Here is a 25844-nt window from a genome sequence, read left to right on the forward strand (position 1 = left end):
ATCACAAGAGATGGGAAATCTCAGCCAAGAAAAAATTGGGAGGATAAGATCACTTACTGGCAGTCTTCAAAAACCATCAGGTACTTGTTCATTGACATATTCAGGTAAACTTCCCTTCTCCATTGGATTAAATGTCTCGAATATAGTCTTTACCAACTCTTGGATTATTGATTCGGGAGCTACCGACTATATGATTCATTACTCAAAACTTTTTTCCTCGTATACTCCGTGTCCAAGTAATAAAAAAATAATCACAGCCGACGGATCATTAACCATTGTGGCAGGCATAAGTGATGTCAAGATAAGCCCGTCACTGTTGTTAAAAAATGTTCTTCACGTCCCTACACTAACCATAAATCTTGTTTCCATCCAAAAGCTCACTAAAGATCTGCATTGTAAAGCGGGTTTTAATCAGAGTTATTGTGTATTTCAGGACAAAGATTTGGGGAGGACGATTGGACATGCTAGAGAACAGGATGGGCTCTACTATCACAAAATATTAAATCATTTATCAAGTCAATCCAACACTACCAAGGGCATAACATCTCATTTTTCCGTCTTACAGTCTTTTTCATCTGATAAATAACAAGTCTGTCTTCATCATCGCAGACTTGGACATCCATTATTTAAGATTATTAAACTTTTATTTCTTTTTTTATTTAAGGATCTAGAGGTTGAACATTTTCATTGTGAAGTGTGCGAACTTATTAAATACAAACGTGTATCTTTTCCAATTAGTAATAAAAAGAGTTCCACTCCTTTTGAATCTCATTCACAACGATTTACAGGTATCTAATCCCAAAGGTTCAAGGGTCCATGATCTGCTGTATAGCTAGATGAGAGTGATAATCAAATATGAACATGACCTTTATTCATGTACATGGCCTTTCAATCATACATGTGGAAATATGCACGTGTTTATATCTTTATTCATGCATCTAGAAAACGCTAAATGCTATAATCAATTATTATTACTTAAATAATTTCCAACATTAGCTTAAAGCTTTTTGTTGTTCAAATTTATACTTGATAGGATTGTTAGTCTAGAGCTGGTAAGCTTGAGAAATGGAATGAAGAAGATCAAAAACTAAACCTAAACCATTTCATGGAGATGCATATAGAAAAAATCTTAGTCTTCTCAATGCTAATGGGTATAGCTTATGGTGTTTTATAGAGGAAGAAAGAAGCTACGATGCTCTAGAGAGAAGCTAGTATCGTTGTTGAAGCATAACACTTAACTTTTCAAGAATTGCTTCCTTGGCTTTTTTGCAAAAGGACAAGAATGCGATGTTCTTTCCCTCTTTTTCTTCTTTTATTCGCTTTTAAGAGGATTTCTTATCCTCCATTTTACCTTTTTTTTCTCTCTGTGACATTATTTCTTTTTTAACCCAAAAAGAATTATAGTGTATGGTGTCAAACCATAGACACTACATACAAACTGAGCCATAGAAAGAAAAGGAAACCAAGCCCTCAAGTCCATTATGGACTTTACCGCATAAAACTAAAGAGAAAAATTCTAACTAATGAAAGATAAAAACAGTAATATATGAGAGTGATAATTGGCAAAGATGGAACCAGTGGAACTTGCATACCAAAAGCGAGATTGAAACATTGACTGGCTCTAATAAATAACTAAGCTCGTTGCCTGAAAAACTTGAATTGCACAAAAAGTCGGAGGCCCAATGTTGAGTCATGTTCCTTGAATCAGCAACAACTTCAGATAAGCTACAATAAATTGCCAAAGCTTCAATGTTTACATATTTTTTTACTTGTCCACCCTTCAACTTCCCGCCAGATGACCTAAACATACCAAAAAAGCTAATTTCAAAATGGAAAAAGAGCATTAAATAGAAAATAGATAACAATACAAGCAAAAAAATCATAGACCAACAAAAGAAAAATATAAGCAAAACATTAACAAAAAACATATTGATTATCAAGGGGTATTCGCCCAAATGGAATCCAATATTAATGGTTTTCAAGAGTCAAATATTGAGACTTCTCTGATAACTAGCACATGGATGTGGAAGTTTAAGGATTTGGGTGACAAGATTTACAAGGATTTGGGTGAGTCATGAGTGTTCGGTGTCTTGCATCCTAAATTAAGAGCCTCAGGGTGGTTTGGGTTGAGTTCAGCAGTGAGCCAATATGGAAACTTAGCTTAACTACTAATGTTATTCATAAGCCACTCATCTTCACCCCTCATTTCCCAAGAAGTTCTCCATTGGAGAATCTTATTGAAGTTCTTCGTTGGAGAAGTTCATAAGCCACCCCCCGTTGGAGAAGAATTACTTGGAAGTTAAATATGTCCCCTATAATTACTTTTTTTCGGCTCATGAGGGAACTACTAAGATAATTCTTACCACTAATAATCTAAGAATGAGGTGAAAGATTATGGTAACTGGGTCTTCTTCACGAAAGAGGGAAGGGAAACCTTTTATCACCTCCTTTCATGACACCCCCTCTTCCCTTGCCTTTGGTGTTAGGTATTATGTGGCAATCAAGTTCTATTGTGAATGAGATTTTTGCTTGGCAGTGTGTTTGTGGTCATTAGAGAAGGAGAAATCTTATTTCTCTTATACCTTGGTTATGTTGTAGGTTATGTGGAAAGAAAGCAAAATAGAAATTTGCCTAACATTTTGACTTCATCTTTTGGTAAAGTTAGAGATTTATGGTAGTAAACCTTTTGTTTTTTGTTCAACAGCAGCCACCTTACTTCTTATAAGGACTTAGTGGTTCTTGTAGACATTTTAATTAGTTTGGTCAAATGTATCTTTTTTTGCACTTGGGTGGCACTCTCTTGGTAGCTGTTGATAGAATTATTCTTTGCTCAAAAAATAATACAAAAAATATAGAATTCAAGTACAACATTGGAGAGTTAACCTAAAAAATTACCCAAACGGATTTTGCTTTGTTATTGTCAAGCTGGCAAACCTTAAACCGAATATAACCTGTCCCTGAAGAAACAAAGTTAAACAATAAAAAACAAAAAAAAAAAAAAACGATTCAGACAGTACCATCTCGCAAAGAGAGCACTTGATAATGCAGACAGAAAAAAAAAAATGGTGGTTATAAATCCTTGCAGACAAGAAATAACTCTATCCATTAGCTGCCATTTTTTCAATAATGTTTTATTAATTTAACATATTCTCATGAGTCAATTACTTTTAACAAAAATATTCTCATGGTCAAGGCATCGAAATAATAAAAGAAAAAAAATAAGTATAGGGAGAAAAGTTATATTGTTATGTTTGTCATTATTCCTTTTTATTTATGAAGAACTTTATTAACGAGAAATAAAACTTACAAAATGGGAGAGGATAGCATGACCTTCATAAGAGAACAAAATAAAAAAGGAAAGAAACACAAGAGGAGAAATAAAAGGCCGAATACAAAATAGAGGTCAAATCCCTATCTATAGACAATGAGAACAATTTAGCTCACAAAAGGAAGAGGACCAAACACAAAGTAGAGACATTACCAAGATATGACTCAGAATGATGAGGACTTTACCAAATTTCACATGATCAGGGAAAGGTAAAAAAAATCATGTTATTAGAAAACTGGAAGTGGTAGTCCTCCAACTGATCCCGGCCCAAACTATGCCTCTCCATCACTACCACGAAAAAACGTACGACTCAGAATATCCACCCACCTTACCATTGAATTAAAATTCTTCAAACAACTTAAGCAAGTCTCCCATGTTTAACAAAAGAAAAAAAAAAGAAACTTAAAACAAGTCTCCCTTAATAGTTCCCCAACCATACTTGATGAAGACCTTGGTAAAGTTATCTCGTCCTGGCCCCTTGTCCAACCTAAGAGCCCAAATATATCAAGTCTACCATCCTCAAACTCAAGATCTTTAATACAATTATTTCTCCTCCACTCGTTAACTATCCTATGAAGGCACACAGTATTGGCATTCCCCACCTTTACCCAACTCAACCTCGACTTTGGCCTCCAACTATTTTCATCATAAAATCTACGCAAGATCATTTTTAAGGTACCAAATTCCAACAGATTATCCTAGGCCATTCTGTTGAAAAAGGAATCTGATCAGGAATCTCATTCTTCACTATTCTAATAATATCCTAAATGATCTCCTCGTTCTGCGTTTCCAAGAATTGCAACTTTCTCGTAAATCTCCTAACCAAACCAATAGGAGCATTCTCCACCTACCAAATCCTAATTTTCTCACTAAAAACAGCATGAGTCAACCCATGTCCATTCATCACATGATGTTCTTTGGGTTTTTCATCACCAGAAAAATAACAATCAAAACATATTTTTCGCTCCTAGTGCATCAAATGAAAAAGGAAAAAATGGAGAACATACAACCAGAAAATGAAACACAAATGGAGCAATTGATGGAACAAACAAAGTTCGTTTAAGGTTTTAAGAACTATTAAGACAACACCAAAAGATGAAAAAATGGTAAAAAGAGAGGTGAGATTAAGCTTACTGAGACAAGTTCTGTGTGACTGTAGAGGATATGGAAGTTTCGAATCGACACCTGGATGCTATCAAGAATCTGAAGGTAAGGACAATAATGTAATCGTTACGGGACACTAACAAAACCACTGACTTCAAGTTCATTCTCAAAGGTACACGTTTATGGAGGAAAAAGAATATAAATACTCGGACAAAGAAGAATCATGGGTCACAAGAAAGATGTTACCTTTGCAGCAATGTAAGAAATAAATAGATTACCAGTTTTGTTATCTGCAAACAAAAGAAAATATAAGCAGCAAATGCTCCAAACAAGAGACAAAAAACAACTACCTTATTTAGCTCTTTTATCTTTACTCTAAAGCAGATCTAGAACTAGAAAGGCTGTTAATTATTATCATTACAGTAATCATTAAAAAGAAAGGCTGTTCAGAGCAACTCACCCAAAATCTGAAGCTTCAAAGGAACTTCACCTTCTCAACCACCACATCAGAAATTTTAAGCAAGTAAAGATAATACAGAGGATAGTGGATAAAGCCTAAATCAAAGTAACCCTACCATGCAGAATAAACGACACACTCTTCCAACAACTAAGCCTTCTAAAGACCCTAGTGACAACCCAACGGTAAAACATCTGGGATCAAGAATTACCGTACAGGATCACATAAATAAGTAATCTGCCAAGATTCACTATTTCTTCTCTTCCACGTCACGATTGAAATGCTAAAGCTTTTATTGGTCGTAACTGATCATAATTCAAACCATGTCACTATCCTTGCCAGCTTCCCTGCTTGGAACCAAAGAAGAATTACCAATATTTTCCTTGGGCTGGCTCTATTTTTTTACTGAATCTTCATTTGGCACCCTAAGGCTAGAGCACAATTAAGCTTTTCTTGCAAAAGATGCAATAATAGGAGCAGTTTGTTGCAATACTACCCATCTCATTCTTGATTAACTGATTACGGTTCCTGTGACTTGAAGAATTTGGGACTTCCTTCTCTCACCGATTCCACTATACTGTAAAAAAAATTATTGACACGGCTTCCCACTTGTATAATTTTTATATCTTTTTTTCTTAAATAAAAGAAAAAATATTATTATGGCCAATAGTATCAAAAGGGTACCATCCATATACAAAATAAATTTACATATCAGTCAAATAGTTGATGACCATTCCAATATTGTTTCAATCTTTTATGTCATGACCCAATAATATTGACCCAAAAGTATTAACCCATCTATCTCTAATTTTTACAATCTCAGTTTCTATGTTCTCAAAGACTCTCATTTTTCTTTCCTTCCACATAACCCAAAAAATGGTAAGTGGAACTAGGAACAATTGTCTTTTCTTTTTGCATATACCCGACCAAACCCATAACTCTTTGCCAACAGCATCTGCATTGACTCAATTTAACCCCAACATCTCATAGACTGTCGTCCAAATATTATATACAAACGGGCAATAGAGTAAGAGATGATTACATGATTCCTCAGCACATTTGCAAAAATAGTATCTGGTTACCAAAATACTGTCTTTCCTTTTCATCATATCAGTAGTAAGGATACTACCTCTAGCAATTTCCAGGCAAAAAAAGATACTCTGGGAGGATCTTTTGACCTCCAGATCGGCTTGAATGGTGATGACAGCAAAACATTATCCCTTTTTTTGCACAAATTATAATATGACTTTACCGAGAAGCCCTTCTGCTTGTCAAGTTTCCAAAGTCTACTGTCCCCAATTTCTGTCAACTTAATATTGGTCAAACAGCCCAGCAAATTACAATATTGATCCACTTCTCAATCCTTCAAATGTCTTTTGACCCTCAAATTCCAGTTGCCCCCCTTTGCCCCTCTCACACGCTTCCTCCACCATAATGTCTCTCTCTTTAGCAATGGAATAAATGTTTGGAAACCTATCCATCAATCTACCCTCACCCAACCATTCATCCTGGCAAAAGCAAACCCCCCTCCATTTCCCAATCTGCCAATCGACACAGTTCACAAACCCGCTTCCTCCCTTATTGATTTTCTTCCAAAGACTCATCCCATGTGGTTTATATTTTCCCCTTCTACCCCCATCCCTTTCCAAATTCCCCCACCTCGCCTCCACCACCCTTCTCCATAATTTACCATTCTCATTACCAAACCTCCACACCCATTTGCCATGGAGAGTATAATTCATTGTCACAATAGATCTAAGGCCAAGACCCCCCTCCACTAAAGATGTATTCACCTCACTCCATCTCACCAAATGATAACTCCTATTCCCCTCATCATCACTCCAAAGGAAATTGCATTCGATCCGTTCAAGGTTATTCCCAACATTCGTTGGAATAGTTAATATGGAAAGGTAATAAGTCAGCAAATTTGACAATGTGCTCTTTATCAAATTCAGCCTCCCTCCTTTAGATAAAAAATTCATCTTCCAACCCGCTAACCTCTTCTCAAACATGTCAACAACGAGATCCCAAGTACTAGCATCTTTGTATTTTGCACCAGGAGGAAGCCCAAGATATCTTATTGGCAGCAAGTTAACCTTACATTCCAAAACCTCCGCCAACCCCAGCTCATCCCTCTTATCCCCAATTATAACCATTTCCCTTTTTTTTATATTGATTCTCAATCCATACACCAACTGAAAACTCAGTAGAATACACCTCAAATGCATCAAGGAAGACAAGTCAGGTTCACAAAAGACAAGGGCGTCATCCGCGAAGAAGAGATGGGACACCTTCTTCATGGACTCCTCCTTTCCTGCCAATACACCTCTGAAAAGATAGAGGCGACAACGGGTCTCCTTGTCTAAGGCCCCCGGAAGCTCTAGAAAAAGAGGAAGATCCACCGTTCACCAAAACCACAAAAGTAGTTGAGATACAAGGCATAATCTATTTCCTCCATCTCTCCCCAAAACCAAGTCTTTTGAGCATATAAATAACAAAGTCCCAACAACCATGATCGCAGGCCTTCTCCATATCAATTTTGCAAATGATACCCTCTCCTTTCTTCCCCACGATATTGTCCACAACTTCATTGGCTACCATAACCGCATCAAAAATTTTTCTACCCACAACAAAAGCATTCTAATTCTCACAATGACTGCACCAAGCTCCTTAGACATTCTTCGAGCCAACACCTTTGCAATCAGCTTGTAAAGGCTCCCCACAAGACTAATTGGCCTGAAATCCTTGATGTTATTAGCTCCAACAATTTTTGAAATAATCACTAGGAAAGTAGTATTGATGGATTGAGCAAAAAAACTCGATCTATGGAAATCATGAAACACAGCCATCACCTCAACCTTAATTACCTCCCAAAACTCCTGATAGAATAAATATATAAAACCATGGGGACCTAAAGCCTTATCCCCATTACATTCTTTCAAGCAAATCAACACCTCCTTTTTCCGTAAATGGGACCTCCAAACTAGCTCTACTTGCATCACTAATCTGTTTAAAGAAAAGATCATCCAGGCGAGGCCTTTGCCCACCTTCTTCCCTGTAAAAATTCTGATAGTACTCCCTGGACTTCTGCCTCAACTCCCCATTGCCACTAATCCTCTCCCCATTAATACACATCTCATCAATGTAGTTATTTTTCCTTCTGTAATTCACCAAGCAGTGAAATATTTGGTGTTCCTATCACCCTCTTTAAGCCACTTCTCCCTCACCTTTCGTCTCCACGAAATAGCTTCCCTAGACATGTCAGAAGCTAAGTCAATCTTCAACTTGCCTCTTCTCTCCTTCCCCTTGTCATCCAACATCCCATCCATATCCAGATTGTCCAAAGTAGCAAGCTCGTCAAGGTTCTTCCTAATCAACATGTCGGTCTTGCTGTCCATATGCTTGCCCCAAATTTTAATCCCATTTTTCAAAGCTTTAAGCTTGGAGGCAAAAATAAAACTGGTCATACCACTAACCTTCCTTGACTTCCACACATCCTCCACCAACTTTCTGAACTCCTCCAAACCAATCCATTTATTGTCCAATCTGAATGGCCCCGGACCCCAAATGATGCCATCGGGAGTAAGACAAATTGGGAAATGATCATAAACAGGTCGCTGCAAGCCTTCTGTGTAAGCCGTACAAGCTGCATAAGTAAGGTTTTTAGAGATATAAAAATCGGTCTGACTCTCAACCAAGCTTAGATATCCCTTTCATTAGACCATGTCCATCTACTCCCAACCAGTGGCAAATCGACCAGGTCCAACATATCCACCCATTCCCTAAACTCCTCTATTTCCCCCTAATTTGTGTTTCCCCACGATCTCTCCCTATTAACTTGTATAGTTTTGATATCACTAAGAAAAATAATAATAATTGTTAGTAGGGGAAGGAAAAAAAAGGAATATAAGAGACATTGTTATTACGGCTGAAGGATAGGAAATGATGAATGATGAATGAGGAAGCATAGAAATAATTAGGAAATTTATATATTTATTTAATTTTATTGTGTATTTTTTCAAAATATTAATAACTTGTATTTTTTGATAAAAAATGATTTACTAAGAATGAAGAGAAAGATATAATAGAAGGTAGGAATAATTAGGAATTTTATATATTTATTTTAATTTTATTTGTGTACTTTTACATGCACCTTGACGAATAATGATGTCAAGAAAACCGCCATTTATTGCAGCTCATGAAACAATATTCCTATGTCATAAAAAAATTTTCCAATTTCGTGCTAGCTATATGGTTCATAAACCAGCAAAGACAGCCTCTCGCTACAAAGGTTTCGCTTTATTTGTCACCCCATAATTTTGAAGTACACACCTAAAAAGCTTTTAAGTGTCGAAGGTGTAACCACATAATGCGAAAGAGATTTAACAATTTCATCCACAACTTCTAAGCAAACTCGCAATGAAGAAATAGATGAGGGCGTTTCTCGTCTCTGAATCATACGGAGATACCGGTGGCATGCACGTCGAACTTGTAGCATCTCGTTAGTATTGAACATTTGATGCATGGCCATACATGTAAATACATTTACCTCTGATGGAGTTGGCGCTTCCCAAACAATTTGGTAATGCGAAATTTGCCAGAAATGTGGTGTTTAATGAGATACTTAGAAAAAGAACTTACTAGGGCATGCCACCGACAGATCCAAGGACCAAATTCTGGTATCAGGAAGTGAAGAAAGGTCAATCGGCTCTAATTAAGCCAAAAGATTTTGCATTTAAGGCACCTCTCTATCTGATAGATTACGAATGCAATAAATATTTTCAAAAGAATATTTCCCCTACTATTTAAATTAAATTCGAAGGTAGTAGCGTTGTGTGTTGAAGAAAGATTAAAGCGTCAACAAAATTGTCTAACTAAAGGTGGTTCTCACATGCAAGTCTATTTCCAAATGTCACTCAACATCCATCTCCCACCTAGAATCAAGTGAAGGAAGGGACAAATGAAGTAATTGTGAGATGGCTTTCCATACAGTGGGATATGGATTTTCTTGCTATGGCATCCCATCCATCCCTCCCACTTCCATGGATACTGCTAATCACTCTATGCCACAAATAATTTGGCTCTCGAGGGTAATGCTAAAGCCATTTAACCAATAAAGACAAGTTCTTAAATTTAAGATTCCAAATTCTCAACCCTCTCAAACTCTTGGACTTGCAATGGAAATCCCAACTAGCTAAATAATTCACAATTTTCGTCCCACGCTATTGTCATATATATCTCCGCCTACTACTTCCAAAAAAAAAGATCCCTCTTTCCAACTCTATAGTAGATAGGCATGCCTGGATCAGGGTAACCCTGCTTCCAAAAGAAAAAGTCCCCCTCTCCAACTCCATAGTAGATAGGCATGCCTGGATCAACCACCTCCCAAAATAATTTGCTCCTTGGAATCTTTCCAAAGGAACTTTTATATTAATAGGCCACCAGCTCCTAGTGCATCCTATTAACTCCAATAGGCCCATGACAATTGCATCCTCCACACTAATTCCTGCTAGACTATTTCAAAACAAAAAGAAAAAAAAAAGAAACTAATTCTTGCAAGATTACTCTCCCCCAAATTTATCCTCAAGCGTGAAATTTGTTCATGTACTTCTAAATCATTAATAAGTTATAAACAAAGATATCTTTGCAAACATGTCGATTTCTGATTTTTTGATAATACCTTGTGTACAAAGAGTTCAAAACTAACAAAAATTTCAAATGGAAATGATTTTATATAAAAGAAGCATAGAGTGCACAATGATACAACCAAATGTGCACAATTCAATTTGTTAGAACTGCATGAATGCAAGGGTTGCTTTTGATATTTCCCTTAAGTTAATTAAAGATTCAACCATTGATTTCATCAAGGGTATAACAAGGTGTAATTGAAATAGCTCACCACACATGCGACTCGACAATTTTGCAAGCTCTGCAGCAGCAAGCTTCGCCTTTTTGCCAGCAAACTCTCTTCTCTCAACAGCATCCAAACTCCACTGCCACAACAAGGAAAAACGGATGAGATTTCAGAACTTGCTCGATCTTTATTTACCTTTTTGACGAGAGTATTTTAACAATTATAGAACATGACTGGACCACTCATGTTAAGTAAGACTTAGATATATAGTCAAAATATAAGAACAAGAACAAAGTTACTATGCTAATATGACACTGATGAGCAGAAACATGCTTTCACATTTCTCAACTTGACTTGAAGAAGAGAGGTAATTAACTTTCAAGCTCAGAAATCACCTCTTCTTCACTGCGCTGAGATGCAGAGATAAAAACATCCTCTAGTATGATAATGATGGGTTCCCTGCCAAGCTTTTTCCACGGGATTTTTATACTCAATTTGCCAACGCGGCCTATTGAAGACAATATTCAAGAGCATTAATCATAAAATATCGTAAGGACCAAAACATATATTTCAACTAAATATCATACCTTGCTTGAGGGCAAAAGGGAATTGCAAATAATCAAAGGCTTCAAGAATCAGTTCTGTGTTCTCTAATAATACTTCTTCTGCAATAGTAAATTTAGTTAAAATTATGTTTATGCTAAAAAAATAAACTGAAACATCATTCTTCTAGTTATATTAAAAAAGTAATATATGTATCTATAGAGATACTCATAAATTAGGAAAATAAACAAAGAAGAGAATCTAACTAAAAAGAATATTGACTGTAGTGGATCCTACCTATACAGGACATTAACTTAAGAAAAGATGACAGGGAATTATCTTATTATTCTCTTTGGAGCTATATAAGAAATATTCATATTCCCTAACACTTCCCCTATAGTTAAAACTTCCATTAGTGAAAGCTTGTTATGGATAAAGTTACCATAGAAAAAGAAACGTTATTATACAAGGAGAGAAATGGTGCCAGAAGAGTAAGTATTTCTCTCCAACCGTTACACTCACAACCTATAAAATGAGCCTCATATTGAGAAATTTGACCACCATCCTCCTCCTAAGACCTCCAAGAGTAAAAACGAAACCCCTCAAGATTAGAGGGAGAAACCATTAGTATCCAGCCCAACAAACCTACTAAAGGAAACACCAAACATGTCAAAAATGTGGTTCCAAAGTCTCCTAGCCATATCACAGTGCAAAAAAATGTCTATTAGACTTAGGACCTCTAAAGCACATCGCACGCACATCCCTGTGCAATCTTAGCCTCAACCCACTTCACTCTTAGGCAAACAACAAACCTTGCAATTAACCAAATAGCCCATCTTACACCACTCGAAACCAAACTAAAATGGCATTCCTCATTACCGTCTCAATAATCTCCATGAAACATCTAGGAACTCTAGATAAACAAATGTAATGAATGGAAATACAAAGAGATATGCATATAAAAAAGTGACCCCACTACCAATGGGAAAAAAAGGTTCCAATTTCTATAATCAAGACATTAGAGATCCTAAACACCGCAAGATCGTGAAAAAAGAAAAAGCCCTAGGGTTATTGCCTAGAGGAACACAGAAGTATCCAATCAACCACTCTAGAACATCACAATTCACCAACTTTGCCAACCTCAAACCTCCTACTCACCAATATTATTCCCACAAGACTACTCGTCCTAAGGTTACATGCAAGCCCAAGATTTTCTCACACACATGCAAGATAGTGAGGACATTACGAAATCTTACATGATAATGTGAGTGGAAGAGGATTGTGTCATCTACAAATTGGAGGTGGAAACCTATCTATATTGCCACAAACTAAGCCCCTCAATCATGCCTCCCTTCATGCCATAAAAAGGCATACCACTTAGAATATCAACCAAAATTATTGAGAGAAAGGGGAAAGAAGATTCCCCATCTCAAAGCTCTCTAAACCAGCCCATAAAATACAAAGGTAAGACAAACAGTAATCTAACTTCCCCGCCTAACATTGAAGTCTTTCCTCTCCATAACTTTATCAATAAAAAGAAACCCCAATTGAGTCTCAACAAAAGCATTGTTCTCTTTTGTAATTATTTTTTTTCAAAATTGGGTTCTTTAAAAAGAAAGAAATGCTAGTCATTGATGGAAAATAATTAGGTTTGTATAAATTAAGAGATAGGTGAATTAACTTTTTTGGAACTAGTTTCCTGGGTCATGATATTATTAGCAATGAGAATTTTGGGGATATCATTGACGTACTAACTACTTTGTAAATCTCTATGCTTATGGGTTGGTACCCTTTTTTTTCATACCTTGTTAACATACACGTTACATTTTTATTTAAAAAAGAAACTATTTCAAAAAAAACCCAATTGACACAATCATAAGCGTTTCCAAAACCTAGTTCACAAATCAAACCTCAATTCCTCCACCTATTGCCTTCCTCCATAACCCCCCCAAACCCCCCCCCCCCCAAATTAGCAATGAGGGAGGTGACATTACCATTCTAAGGATGCTTTGACATAATGATCTTTCTAGGGACTAAAGCAATAAAAGTAGATTTCATCCTCAATTCTTGCGTCCAACTAATTTCCTTTTTCACAAGAATATCTCAAAAATCATTCATAAGGGAGGATAGCCTAACTAATTGATCATCATCGATATGAGTATCCAAGGCCATTCAATTAAGAATAGACATCTAAACCAACATTCCTATTCTTCCTCCTCTAATATCCCCAAAACCTCTTTATTCCACTTTTGCAACTCACCCATAAGGGATTGTAACTTTTTCATAAACTTAAAACCCTCCTAACAATTAGGAACATTGTCCGCCTACCAAAGCCTAATGTTGTCACCAAAGTGTGTGCAAGTCAGGCACATATAACGGAAGGGGGCAGTGTGTACTTCTTGCGACCAGTCCGAGAATACCAAAACGTTCAGAAATTTAACGGAGAACATCTTGCGGCAAATTAGGAGAATTTTCCTCGCAACAATGGGAATAATCATGCTCCCCTGTTGTGAAAACACCCATGCAATGCAGAGAGATTAAATAAAAGCAACAAAAGGAAAAAGAAGACAAAGAATGTTAACACGTTTCAACATTGCACCTACTCGATGGAGCAACAAAATTTAAGGTTCCCTTCTTCCCACTAATGCCACTATACTGGTCTCCACAACAGAGAAGGCAGGCAACACGAGAGGACCAACATGATATTAAGACTATAGCCAAAAAAATGCTAAACTGATCCAAAGAAATCATCTTTTTCACTGAAGGTAATTCTGTAATCATTTATTCTCCTAAAGCCTATGTTGGAAACAATTTCATTCTCCAACAATTTTCAATCTCTTAATAATATCTTCATCTGTCGAAAAATAATTTTAAATTCATAACTACGGTCCATTAAAAACCCAGATAGAAACAAGTTATAGAAGCATAGGAACACATAAACTTACCATTCCAAACTGTGATTTTCAGTTGGTCTTTGTGGATATCTTTTACATAACGGCCCAAATATCCCAACAATAGCTGGCGAACAAGCCCTTCAAACATATTTTCCTAAAAACAATGAATAACAAACAATAAGAAACGAAAGCGAACACAATAGATGCCTCATAGACACCCACACCAATGGGATTTGTTTATACAGTCACATTAAAAATCCAGATGAGTGAGTCCCAAAATTTCTGCCTCTACCCGAGCTCAGCTCTCTCCGCTCTATCTTCCTTCAGTGATCCCAAGAAACACTAAGAAAAAAGATCCCCCTTCTCCCATCGTTTTATTGTGTCACATAGACTGCACTTTATTAATCTATCTCTTATTGGTTGAATCTCAATCTCGTATCAACAGATTCTGAAAGAACTACTTGAAAAGGAGGTATCCAACGTTGAGTCAGAGCTTACGTTAAAAGAGAGAGTCCCTCTTCAGCCTGTACGGACTTCTGCGCGAACGATGAAAGAAAGATACATCCTATCTAGTGATACAGCATCCAAGGTGCGAAGCGAAGCAAGGAAAGGCCTGTCGGTTTTCGCCCGCTAAGACCCGAAAAACACCGTCATTTATCTCCTTTCTTCATTAAACACGAGAGTCCTCTCCTTTTTCCGGCCTCCATTATCCTTCTTCCTCCTTCCTCCTTCCAGAACCTTCATTTTTCTGTCAATCTTTCCCATAAATCAAATATAGTACTTCCCAATTGCTCCAACAGTCAACCATCCTTCAAGCACGCCCTCTCGCCTCTTCACGAACCTGACTTTCCCAAAGCACCTCATCCTACAAAAATCGCCGACTGTTTCTCTCTACTCCCCCCTTTTTCTCTTGCAACGACTCACAGACACCAATTATCTCCCCTCTTTCAAATCGTCATGAAGAGCCGATGGGCTGAAGGACTTGAATGACGGTGGGCTACGACGGACTTCCAATAACGGACCGAAAAGCCTGTTTTTTATTTTTTATTTAAAAAAAAAAGACTGCCCAAAGGCTTCAGTTAATAAACTTTTCAAGCATAAATTTGATAGCATATTAATATGTCTATATTTGAGAAAAAATAATAATTTTATATTTAATATAATAATATACGAAATTATGTATATCTTCACCATTAAAACATCTAAATAATTTTAGATATACTTTAAAATAAAAATATGATAATAAAAGTAATTAAAATATATTTAGTTAAAGTGATAACATATAATAAGAATCTATTTAGGGTTTAGGGTTAAGGGTTTAGGGGTTTAGGGTTAAGGGTTTAGGGGTTTAGGGTTTCGAATTTTGGGTGTTGGGCTTCGGGTTTAAGGCTTTAGAGGTTTAGGGTTTAGGGTTTAGGGTTTATGGTTAGGGTTTGGGTTTGGGTTGGATTTTGGGGTTTTGGGGTTTAGGGTTTAGAGTTTAGGGGTTAGGGTTTATGGTTTATGATTTAGAGTTTAGGGTTTAGGGTTTAGGGTTTTTAGGGTTTAGGATTTCGGGTTTGGAGTTTGGGGTTTTGAGGTTTTGGGGTTTGGGGTTTGGGAGTTTGGGGGTCTAGGGTTCGGGGTTTAGGGTTCGAGATTCGGTTTCGAGGTTTAGGGTTCAGGATTCGGGGTTCAGGTTTCAGGTTTTGAGATGTTATGGTTTCATGGTTCGGAGTTCGGGGTATGGAGTTTCGCGTCTCGGGTTCTGGGTTTCGGGTTTAGGGTTTAGGGTTTAGAGTTTGGATTTGGGATTTTGGGTTTGGGATTTGGAGTTTGGAGATTTGGGGGTTTGGAGTTTTAGGGTTCTGGGTTTAGGGTTTGGGATTTGGTTTCGAGGTTTAAGGTTCAGGATTCGGGGTTCGAGATTCAGGTTTCGAGATGTCAGGGTTTCGGGGTTCGGAGTTCGGGGTATGGAGTTTCATGTCTCGGGTTCGGGGTTCAGAGTTCGGGATTCAGTGTTCACGGTTCTTGGGTTCAGGTTCAGGTTTCGGGGTTTAGGGTTTAGGGATTAGGGTTTATACTTAACATATCACTCACCATATTCGCTGGTTGGAATTCCATTGTGTTCAATACAAACTCCTTGGTTTATGGTTTATACTTATTCCTCTTATGCATGTTGTTATTATTCTACCTGATGGCACATTTTACCAATTGAAGCGTAGATTGGTCTTATAAACAATTGGTTCTATTGCAGATCTTTCATAGTACGAGACTTGCTGAGGAGGCAATGAGATATCACAGAGGCATCTGAAAGTTGAAATGTTACTGGTTTGTGTTTAAACATGTGTTCTGAAAATTTTGGGTAGTGCTTTGATGGTATGTGCTTTGTGGACCTTGTTTAATGCCTTTGGTGTTTATGGAAATGTAAGATAGTCACTTTCATTTGGTTGTCCTTTAACATAAGTTGGCTGTACCAATTTATTTTTATTTATAGAAGCATTTGAATGAATCTATGAAGTGTGAAAATTAAGTAAAAATTCAGTTAAAATAAATTTGCCTCAAGATGTTAAAAAACAATCACACAAAGATCAAAATTTTTAACGTGGAAAATCCCTTCAATATGAAGGATAAAAATCTCGAGACCTCTCCTGAGTCAAGTAAAAAAGAGTTTTACTATAAAAATTAATGTTTACAGCAACAATAAGTAACCACTATAATTTTCAAATAAATACTCAACAACAAATCAACCAAATAACAAGAAATAAATAAGAGAATAGAGAAATATCACCAAAGCAGCTACTGTTCATGTGAAACAGATGTGTTCTGATTATTCAAATTTGATTTCGACCGTTCAGATTAAAGAACAACTCACTCCGAACATGCTCACCAAATTTCAGCCTCATCAAACTACCAATGATCGTCCAATCGTCAGAGAAATTCAAACTGGTCGATGCAGGGAAGAAAAACGTGAATAATAACTTTGAACTAAAAGTATTGGGAATCTAAACGTCGAAAATCGATCTCCACAATTCGGAATAAAGAACAATGAGTATTCTAAATACCTACTAAATTTCAGTCTGATCCATTTAAATATCACCGTCTGATCGTGGAAAGAAGGAAAATACACTGGATGTAATTTTTCAGTAAAGATTCCCTTTTTGTTCACTTTTTATTTTGGTGGCCGAAAATTTGTTTTTATACTATTTTTTATAGTTAAAGTGGTATACAAAAAAAAAATTCTAATAACTCTAATGAGCCAAAAAATAAGTGGACTAAAAAATATTTGGATTTTTCCATATAAGAGGGAACCCAAAACTCAACAGTTTATAGTTTTTATGTTTAGACGACTGGTTTTGGTGTTAGTACATAAGAAAGACATTTTAACTATTGAGTAGTCTCAATTTCTCTATTGTTTATTATTTTGACTTTGATGGATTGATTTAGTAGTGGGTTACTTTGGTGGGAACTCTTATTAGTCTTAAGGTTTGTTTTACAGACTTCTATTTCTTTCTACCAATCTTGGAACCTAAGTTTCAAGACTCATTAGATGATACGTTTATTCATCAATTCATAACTGAACTGATAATTGAACCGATAAACAACAATTTTCAGATTAAATGCTGACAGAGAACTATACAAAATAGTAATAATCAATATAGTTTGAACTAGATTGAATTGATTAGTGTGGTTCAATACATCCTGTTTAGGGACCAATTAATTTTTCGTAATTTTTTATTTAAAATATAATTTTAGTACAAAAAAGTTATCACGTATTGAAATCATCTCATACAATTCATGTTGCTTCTTGCCTTTTTTCTTTCTTGAAACCTCCTCTGTGGCCAACATTGTTTCTTTGCTATTTACCCTTGTTTTCATCACTTGTTAGGTAGCTCTTCTCTAATATTCATACTTAATTCACAAGTATTATGACTATTTTTAAATAATCAATTATGAGAACCCTAAATTTTCTTCTTACATGGAATACTGTATTTGCTTTATTTTTTTACTCCCTTGCAACTCTTCATTGATGTCTCTCTCACATGATGTTCACTGAAGAAACGGAGAAGGGTCATTCACCAGTCACGTAGTAGAGTATGACTATCATGCTGAAATTACATGCATCCTTTTATTCCAACTTGTTAGATGTGACGAGAAAGTGGTCCTTAAAAAGTTATCATTTTTTATTCATTCAATTGATAGAAAAAACATTAGCTTATAACTCCCCAAACGGCACCTCTTGTCATTGTTTTTCATTTGACTGCAAAACGACAGAAAAAGAGAGAAGCAGAGGCTACGAGGGAGACTGGTCGAGCAAGACACAAAAGGCAGGGATGACACAACAGATGGATGGTTCGGGCAGTGACCACACAGAAAGTAGAGGGATTTCTTACCATGTTCTGGTAATTTGAAAGTATTAGAGTGATGAGAGGTGATCCCAAAACAGTGGCCTTGCTTCTGCCATGAGCGAGAAAAAGAAACAAGAGGTGGCATGAAGCAGAGGAAACGCGTTAGACGGCAATCAAAGGGCAATTTGAAACTGAGGATGGGAGCTTCGGTTTTGAGAGTTGAGAAAGGAGTTCCGTTTGGAAGGGAGGCCGAAGAGAGAGAGGGAAGGGTTTTCCTCTGAGAAGAAACTGGTGAGGGGTTTCCAAAAAAGCTTGATCACATAGTACGTGCAACAAGAGAGAAAAGAGATCTATAATTCATCAACAATTGCTTCCACCAACAATTTCCTAAAACTCTTCATCAAACCGGAGCTCAATCTAAACATAAGTGTACAAAACTCCATCTCATTCAACGCTCCATCACCATCCAAGTCTCTTTCCCTCAACATACAAATGACCTCCTCATTACTCATTCCTTGCAAACCAAGTAAAGCAGAGTTCCTCTTCAAGCTCTCAAATGTTATCAGACCCTTCTCTCCATCCATCAAAAGTCGGAACCCGTTACACAGTTCTTTCGTGAATCCTTCGGCTCCTAACTTCTCAATCATGGCTGGGAAAAAATCCTCAAACACAATTCCGCTTTGTGTTGCCATTATTTTTCTTTCTTCATTTTATGTGATTTGAGAAAGAAATGACATTGCAATGGCACATGGAAAGATGAGTAGACCTTGAAGAGATATTTATAGTTCTTTTATTATGTGAAACGAGAACAATAAACGGGTGAGGACCAAAATTATTAAGGAAAAACAAGTGTTAGAGGAAGGATTGTAAATGACAAGGAAGGTACAACCTTACAAGGTAAGAGGAAATTGGTATAGAAGGTTGTTGTTGCCGGCATTTTGCTGCCTGTAAGTCCTGGCCATTTCTGTCCCCAAATTGTTCTCCTTCCTCGAAGTTGCACGGGAAGTACCGTATATTTTTTGGTCATGGCAAGCATTTTCTTGTCATTTGATAATATATTTTTACTACCTGGCGTGAACTTCCAAAAAATTACACACCCAGTACCCTGTTTGGTGCTCCTTTAAAGAGGAAACTAAAGTTTGTCAGAATCTCTCTGGAACGTATGTAAGATGTTGATCTTATTGGTTTGGCATGTCAAATTTAGAGAATGGTAAAGGCAAGAAAAAACAGAAGAAAGAGAGAAAGGAAAGAAAGATGATATTTCTGATTTCATCATGTAGTTGAAGTTTGTCATCTTATGGTTGTAATGTCTACAAGGCCAAATGCCTCCAAGTTATCTTTAAATCAAGTTGAATTAAAAATATAAACTGTTAGCAAGAAAAAAAAATAATTGAAATTTAAAATCATATTTTATTTTTTGAAATTACATAAATTATAAAATTTTACTTTTATAATTTTAGTTTTTGTTAATTTGTTTAATTTGTTTATCAACAAAGATAATTAATTTTATTTTAATGAAAATGAAAGTAATAAATTTTTGTTTTTATTTTGATAGTCATAATTTGAATCAATCAATTCAATCAAATTTGTGTAGCTAGTCTGTTAAAATAATTAATTATTATTTAATTATGGATCCAAAAATTCTTACGATATCAATTGTAAAACTTAAAATTACTTTTGAAATTTGTTAAAATTTTTTATATTTTTCTATTAAAAGTTGGAAGTCTTCGTTATATATATATATACACACACACACACACAATTTTGGAAATTTGTATTAAGTCTCATATGAGATAATTGTTATTGAAGGAAATTACTTCAGAATAAATAAAGAAGGTAATATCAAATGTTACCAGCAAGTCCAAAACAAAACAGATATCAAAATAAGAAGAAACCTTTTAAAATCATAAAATGAAAACAAAGAAGTTACGATACTGTAGAATCCTTTACTTTTTATTATTTTATTTTATATGATGTTAAGTGCGAATAATTTATTTTATTATTTAATACGAATAATTTATCCTTAACATTAATAATTTAGCATAAAACATATAGTTTCTAAATATTTTTCTTATCATTTGCGTCAAGGACCATTTATTTGCTGCAAGTTGTTGCGGGAGAACATCAGCTTATTTTGTACACACGACGGAGAGTTGAAGGAAGTTTGAGTTTTTCTTTGCTTTTTAAGGCTAAAATGACAGGGAGTTGATGTGGATAAAAAATTAAACATGTATTTCTCATTGCATGGGTGAATGACATATCATTTTTCTTTTTAGATGTTTCTTTTCTCACTTTATGGCTGATTTTGATTGAAGCGACTAACAAGTAAGAAGGAGATGATCCTTGCATCAAGTGAATAACTTTTTCATATCTGGCTCCAATTTCTCCTACTTCCTAGTTCGATTTCTATGCTTGTTCAAACAAAATACTAGAAATTAATGTTTCCATTTAAAAAAAAACACCACACTTAGTATTTTTTTTTCTTTTCTATATTTTTATTTGTCACGGATTTAGCTTAGTTCAAAGAATTAGGGTTTATAGAATAAGACAAAAGTTAATATTTAGTAGTCTTGATTTTTTATTATCATCTTATATGAGTTGTTTTATATAAAATAATAGAAGTCTAATAATGAAGAATAAATAAGAAAACAATTTTAAAATTAAAAAGTTTTTTATAGGAGATATAGGCGCAACTAATTTCCATATAGTTTATTTTTTTATTAGTTTTTTTCATTTCAATTTTTTCAAAAGTTTAATTATTTTTCATATTTTTATTATTTTATTTGGGTAGGACAAACACTTTTCAATTTTTTTAAAATAAGAATTAATACCCTCGTTATAACTGCATATTAAACTCTTAATTTTTTTGTTATTAATGAGAATTGATACCACAAGAGTTAATGGTTCGTGGTCAAATTTTTTTCTAGTTTATCTTTAAAGTCTCATTGTCTTACATTAATATACATCTGTTGTACTTAATAGTAGTTTATCTTTAAAGTTTCATTGGAGACTAGTTGTGCTTTGTTCTACATGTGCGTTCTTTAATACAATAATTATTGTTAATCTATTTTGCTAATAGTAATATATTAAAAACTCTAGTTGTTCTGCTTAGTACTAAACAATGAAATGTAATAGATTTCAGTATTAGGAGCCTTAGTTAATGGATGGAAGCTTCCTCCTTCACAAATCTCTTCAGTAAAAAGTGTATGATTCTAACGATTTATGTCACTGCAAAGGCATAGACGTTTATTAATGTATAAAAATTATTTACCACTTAATTTATAGTTGAAAGAGTTTAACAGAAAAGAAATATCTTTACAAAACCTTCAAACTTAGACAAAAAATTTATCATGATCAACTAACTCTTCTATTTTTTCTAATTAGGCATTTAGTGTTTGATCATCCATTTCGTCGTTGGTTATAAAAATTTGCAGTTGCAAAAGGCAAATTTGGTTGCTATGGGAAAGAGACAAATGTAGATTAATATGTTAAAATTAATATAAAATTGATAAAGATATCTCAATTTATAAAAAAATCAGTTTTTTTTTTAAATACTATACCGTTAATATAATTTTATCTTTTATAATATACAAACGAGAAATTTTTAAGAATTACGCGATTATAACCAAATTTTGTTTGAAGATTAAGTGTAATCTATATAATTGTGTATATATATACACATATATATAATTGTGTTGAAAGTCGAATTTTAGAATGTACAAAAATTATGTATAATTAAAATTTTTACGTGTATTTTAAAACCAAATTTATACTTGCATAGATTTATGGAGTTTTGAAAGTATTATTGATAGCACAAATATAAAATTGAATAAAACATATTTTTAATGTTATATTGTAGATCTATATATTATATTATTATTATAATATGTACATGCATAGATATAGAGTTGAATTGGAAGTTTTACATTCGTTAACAAAAAAATATGCATTCATGTATTTATCCAAAATACCCATGGGCCATCAAAATTTTAAATTATTGTAGCTTAAAACGAAATTAATTATTAGAAAAAAATTAATGCATAAATCATAGTTTAAAAGTGTTATTGATAGAAATATATAAAAATAATACTACAAAAATAATAATAACGTATATAAATTTAACATTATAATATAAACTGTAATTAGCTGAATTAGTTACTGATTGATTAGTTGTAATTAATGGGTAATTAAACTGGTTACCCTCGTACGTACGAATACTGTAAATGTAATTAATGTAAAACAGCTCTCATTTTTTTCTTTTTCCCAGACTCCACGTTTGCTTTAGTCTCTAAATTTTTCTTTCCGGTTCTCAGAACTCAAACCAGATCATAAGGGATTTCTATAAGTTTGTTTCAAGTTTTTCAAAGTGGTATCATAGCAATATATTTCATAAGTTCTCATCTTATCAATTCTGCAGCTGCTGCTACACATCAATGCTCATGCATACATACATACAACTACTGTATTTGTCTTTTAATAATATAGGCATTAGGATAATATAGGGGAGTATTTAGTAATGCTTAGCTTTTTACAAGTAATGCATTTGTATGTATAGACTGTATATATTTACAGTCGTAGTTATTGAAGAGAGAAAAGAAGATAAAGAGAAGGAAAGAAAATAATTATTTTATTCCAAAAAAAAAAGTGAAGTCACATCAAGCATTGAAGAGTGTACAGAGAAAAAGTGAAGTCACCGTCAAGTAGTGAATGGTGTGTATATCTACATATATGTATATATATACGTAGAGACCTGCACAAGCCTTGAAATGCTCAGTCTCTGTTTTTAAAACACCAATTCATATTTCACAGGTCAGACGTCTCTTTTCCTTCTCTTGTCTAAAACTGCAATAAACCCTTTTCTTTTTTTTGGCTATATATATATATTTTAAAACACCAATACATGTGACGATTTTTTCTGACATCTGGGGAAAAGGAAGAGCTGACACATAAAAGAAAAAGAAAAAACTCTATTCTCGTAGATGTTGGCTATATTTATAGGTGAAATCATTGGCAAACTTTTGAACACGCCATCTTTTTTTCGTCTCGAAGACGCCGTCTTCTGCCTCTCGCCTCATCTGTCATTGCCATCTTATAAAGATGAAAATTTAGCCCCCTTCCATCAATCACTTTCTCTTCTCTGATCCATTCCCCTCCAAGCCCCAACATCAAATCTGATAATTTGAAACACAAAAAAAAAAACACACCCACTGACCCCCCAGCTATTTCTCTTCAATGATCTTGACACTATAAACTTCCACCGTTAAAACCTTCATTTTTTATACTCGATGATGCCAATTACTTTCTCAACATCCTTCCCTTTCCTCCTATTGGTTCTACTCGCAACTTCAATTTAAAGGTTTTTTATTTTTTTTTTGTCTTCTCGTTTTGTTGTCTTTTTATATTAATTAACTTATTATTGTTTTTTTTTTAAATTTCCTTTTGTGTTGTTTGGTTGCCAAAGGAGTTAGATTTGATGGGTCAATGGTGGATATCGGTGAACTGGAAAGATGGAGAACATGAGGTGGTTGTGGAGATGAGCATTACACATACCTTACCTACGAAATTGACGCTTGAGTACGAGTCTGAGAACATTAAGGAAGCATTAGAGGAGTTGAAGCTCAATACTCCATCTACTTCTCATGAGAGAATAGGATTTCAGGTGCGCGTCATTATACATATAAAGTTGACCGTTGATTTTTTTTTAATTGCAAAATATATCCTTTTGGCTTATGTGATCATAGTTTTAATTTATTTCAAATTGTTAAGAAGTGATTCTTTTTTTTTTCCAGGTAAAAAGCAACTTTAGTTTTTCACAAATGTGAAATGAATAGCTAAAAATGTTTGTTTTCTTATGAAAAATTGTTAATTTGTGATGCAGTAGGAAAATAATATTTTTTATGAAAATATTATTAAATTTATATTAATAAATTAATAATTGATATTTTAAAATTAATAATAATAATAATTTATTTGTACGGCTTTTATATTTATAATATATTGTTAAAAGATCATATATTTAAAAGAATATTATTTCTTCCATTATGATAATTGTTTTTTTTTATTATGTAATCCTTCAGTATTTTATAATTTTATTAGTAATTTTATAATATAATAATTAAATATAATATAAAAATGCATAGTAAAAGTATTTGAATTATAAGTTTTAATTATGAAATATTTTTATCTGCTGAAAACGAAAATCACACCAAGTAATTCCGTTATTTCCATTTATGTAATAGAATGACGTCCATGTATGATCAATATTGTGTAATTAAAAGAACATGTACTTCATAGGGTTCAGGGTTCAGGGTGGAAAAGGGAAGGATTAGATTTGATGGGACAATGGTGGATATGGGGGTGAAGTGGGCAAGATGGAGAATGGTGAGATGGTTGTGGAGACAAGCATTACGGGTACCTCGCCTGCAGCACTGACGTTTTGGTGCGGGCTTGAGAGCATCAAGGAAGCTTCGGAGGAGTTGAAGCTCAATCCTCCATCTTCTCATTGGATTATAAGATTTCAGGTGCACCTCATTATGCTTATAGAGTTCACAGTTAATTTTTTTTTTCTTTTTTGCTTTGTGGATATGTGATCATTGTTTTAATTTTGTTTTAAACTAGCAAGAAGTGATTCTTTCTTTTTTTAAGATAAACAGAATCTATTTCAAATAGTTTATGCAGTGACATCAAAGAACATATTAAAATGAGCATATAACACACACAATCATGTAATACATAATTATTTAACTAATCTAACATAATCACCTAAATAATCTTATACTACTTAATCTCTTACTTTTTTATTTTGAAGTTATTTAAATTTAATACGGAAAATTACATTTTTGATTAACTAATAAATCAGTTATTAGTTATCATTGATATGTAAAATTTTTAGTTATTAGTTACCACATGCCTAGTTTGAGAAGTAGCGAAGTGAGGAAAACGATATTCATAGAGAATACGCTTGAGACTTTATTCATTCTAAGTTAAGCTGTTGGATTACGTTAACCCTATATGTCATCTTGCATGTGTTTATGGATACGAGTAAGTCTGGCATTTGTCATTTTATTTGTGGTCGTTTAGCAGATGATTAGACTTTCATCTGCTAAACGACCACAGGCGGTTCTACCATACAATTGAAATTTAATGTTCTTTTGAAAGATGAAAATTGAATTTTGTCTGCTTGAATGTGTTTATTCATGCACGTATTTTTTCATATATTTTTGCTTTTTAAAAAAACTCAAATCTATCTTACAACCACAAACAACTCTAACATACAGTTGAAAATGTTTATATTCCTGTAAATGATGAAAGTTGTATTGCTGTGGCATATTTTCTT

General features: G+C 34.4%; 1 protein-coding gene, 1 long non-coding RNA gene and 1 pseudogene across 7 annotated transcripts in view; 1 reads left to right on the forward strand and 2 right to left on the reverse strand.

The window, feature by feature from the left end:
- The window catches only part of LOC110809602 (vacuolar protein sorting-associated protein, putative (DUF1162)), a 66682-nt gene extending 51471 nt beyond the window's left edge, over positions 1-15211 (reverse strand). For 2 of the 5 annotated variants that reach the window (XM_088206564.1, XM_088206562.1), the window contains exons 1-9: positions 14679-15210; positions 14232-14334; positions 11331-11408; positions 11139-11251; positions 10789-10882; positions 4679-4722; positions 4463-4531; positions 2896-2957; positions 1593-1800 (exon numbers count right to left, since the gene is read on the reverse strand). In XM_088206564.1, the coding sequence (XP_088062690.1) occupies positions 1593-1800; positions 2896-2957; positions 4463-4531; positions 4679-4722; positions 10789-10882; positions 11139-11251; positions 11331-11408; positions 14232-14328 (765 nt within the window). In that variant the 5' untranslated portion in view covers positions 14329-14334; positions 14679-15210. Of the gene's footprint in view, positions 1-57; positions 305-1592; positions 1801-2895; positions 2958-4462; positions 4532-4678; positions 4723-10788; positions 10883-11138; positions 11252-11330; positions 11409-14231; positions 14335-14678 lie in introns of those variants that run through there. The other 3 variants (XM_088206563.1, XM_088206566.1, XM_088206565.1) reach the window with 3 other exon arrangements.
- Positions 15212-18858: 3647 nt separating this feature from the next.
- LOC148253635 (calcium-binding protein KRP1 pseudogene) lies at positions 18859-19200 on the reverse strand (annotated as a pseudogene).
- A 4125-nt stretch (positions 19201-23325) lies between these two features.
- LOC110807100 (uncharacterized) overlaps positions 23326-25844 on the forward strand; it is a 3827-nt gene continuing 1308 nt past the window's right edge. Inside the window, exons 1-3 of one of the 2 annotated variants that reach the window (XR_015812792.1) lie at positions 23326-23864; positions 23970-24167; positions 24810-25029. This is a non-coding gene — a long non-coding RNA (uncharacterized LOC110807100). Of the gene's footprint in view, positions 23865-23969; positions 24168-24802; positions 25030-25844 lie in introns of both variants that reach the window. The other variant, XR_015812791.1, reaches the window with a different exon arrangement.

The sequence above is a fragment of the Carica papaya genome, chromosome 6, assembly GCF_054855325.1.
Source record: "Carica papaya isolate Zhongbai chromosome 6, ASM5485532v1, whole genome shotgun sequence".
In the NCBI taxonomy this organism is placed as follows: Eukaryota; Viridiplantae; Streptophyta; class Magnoliopsida; order Brassicales; family Caricaceae; genus Carica; species Carica papaya.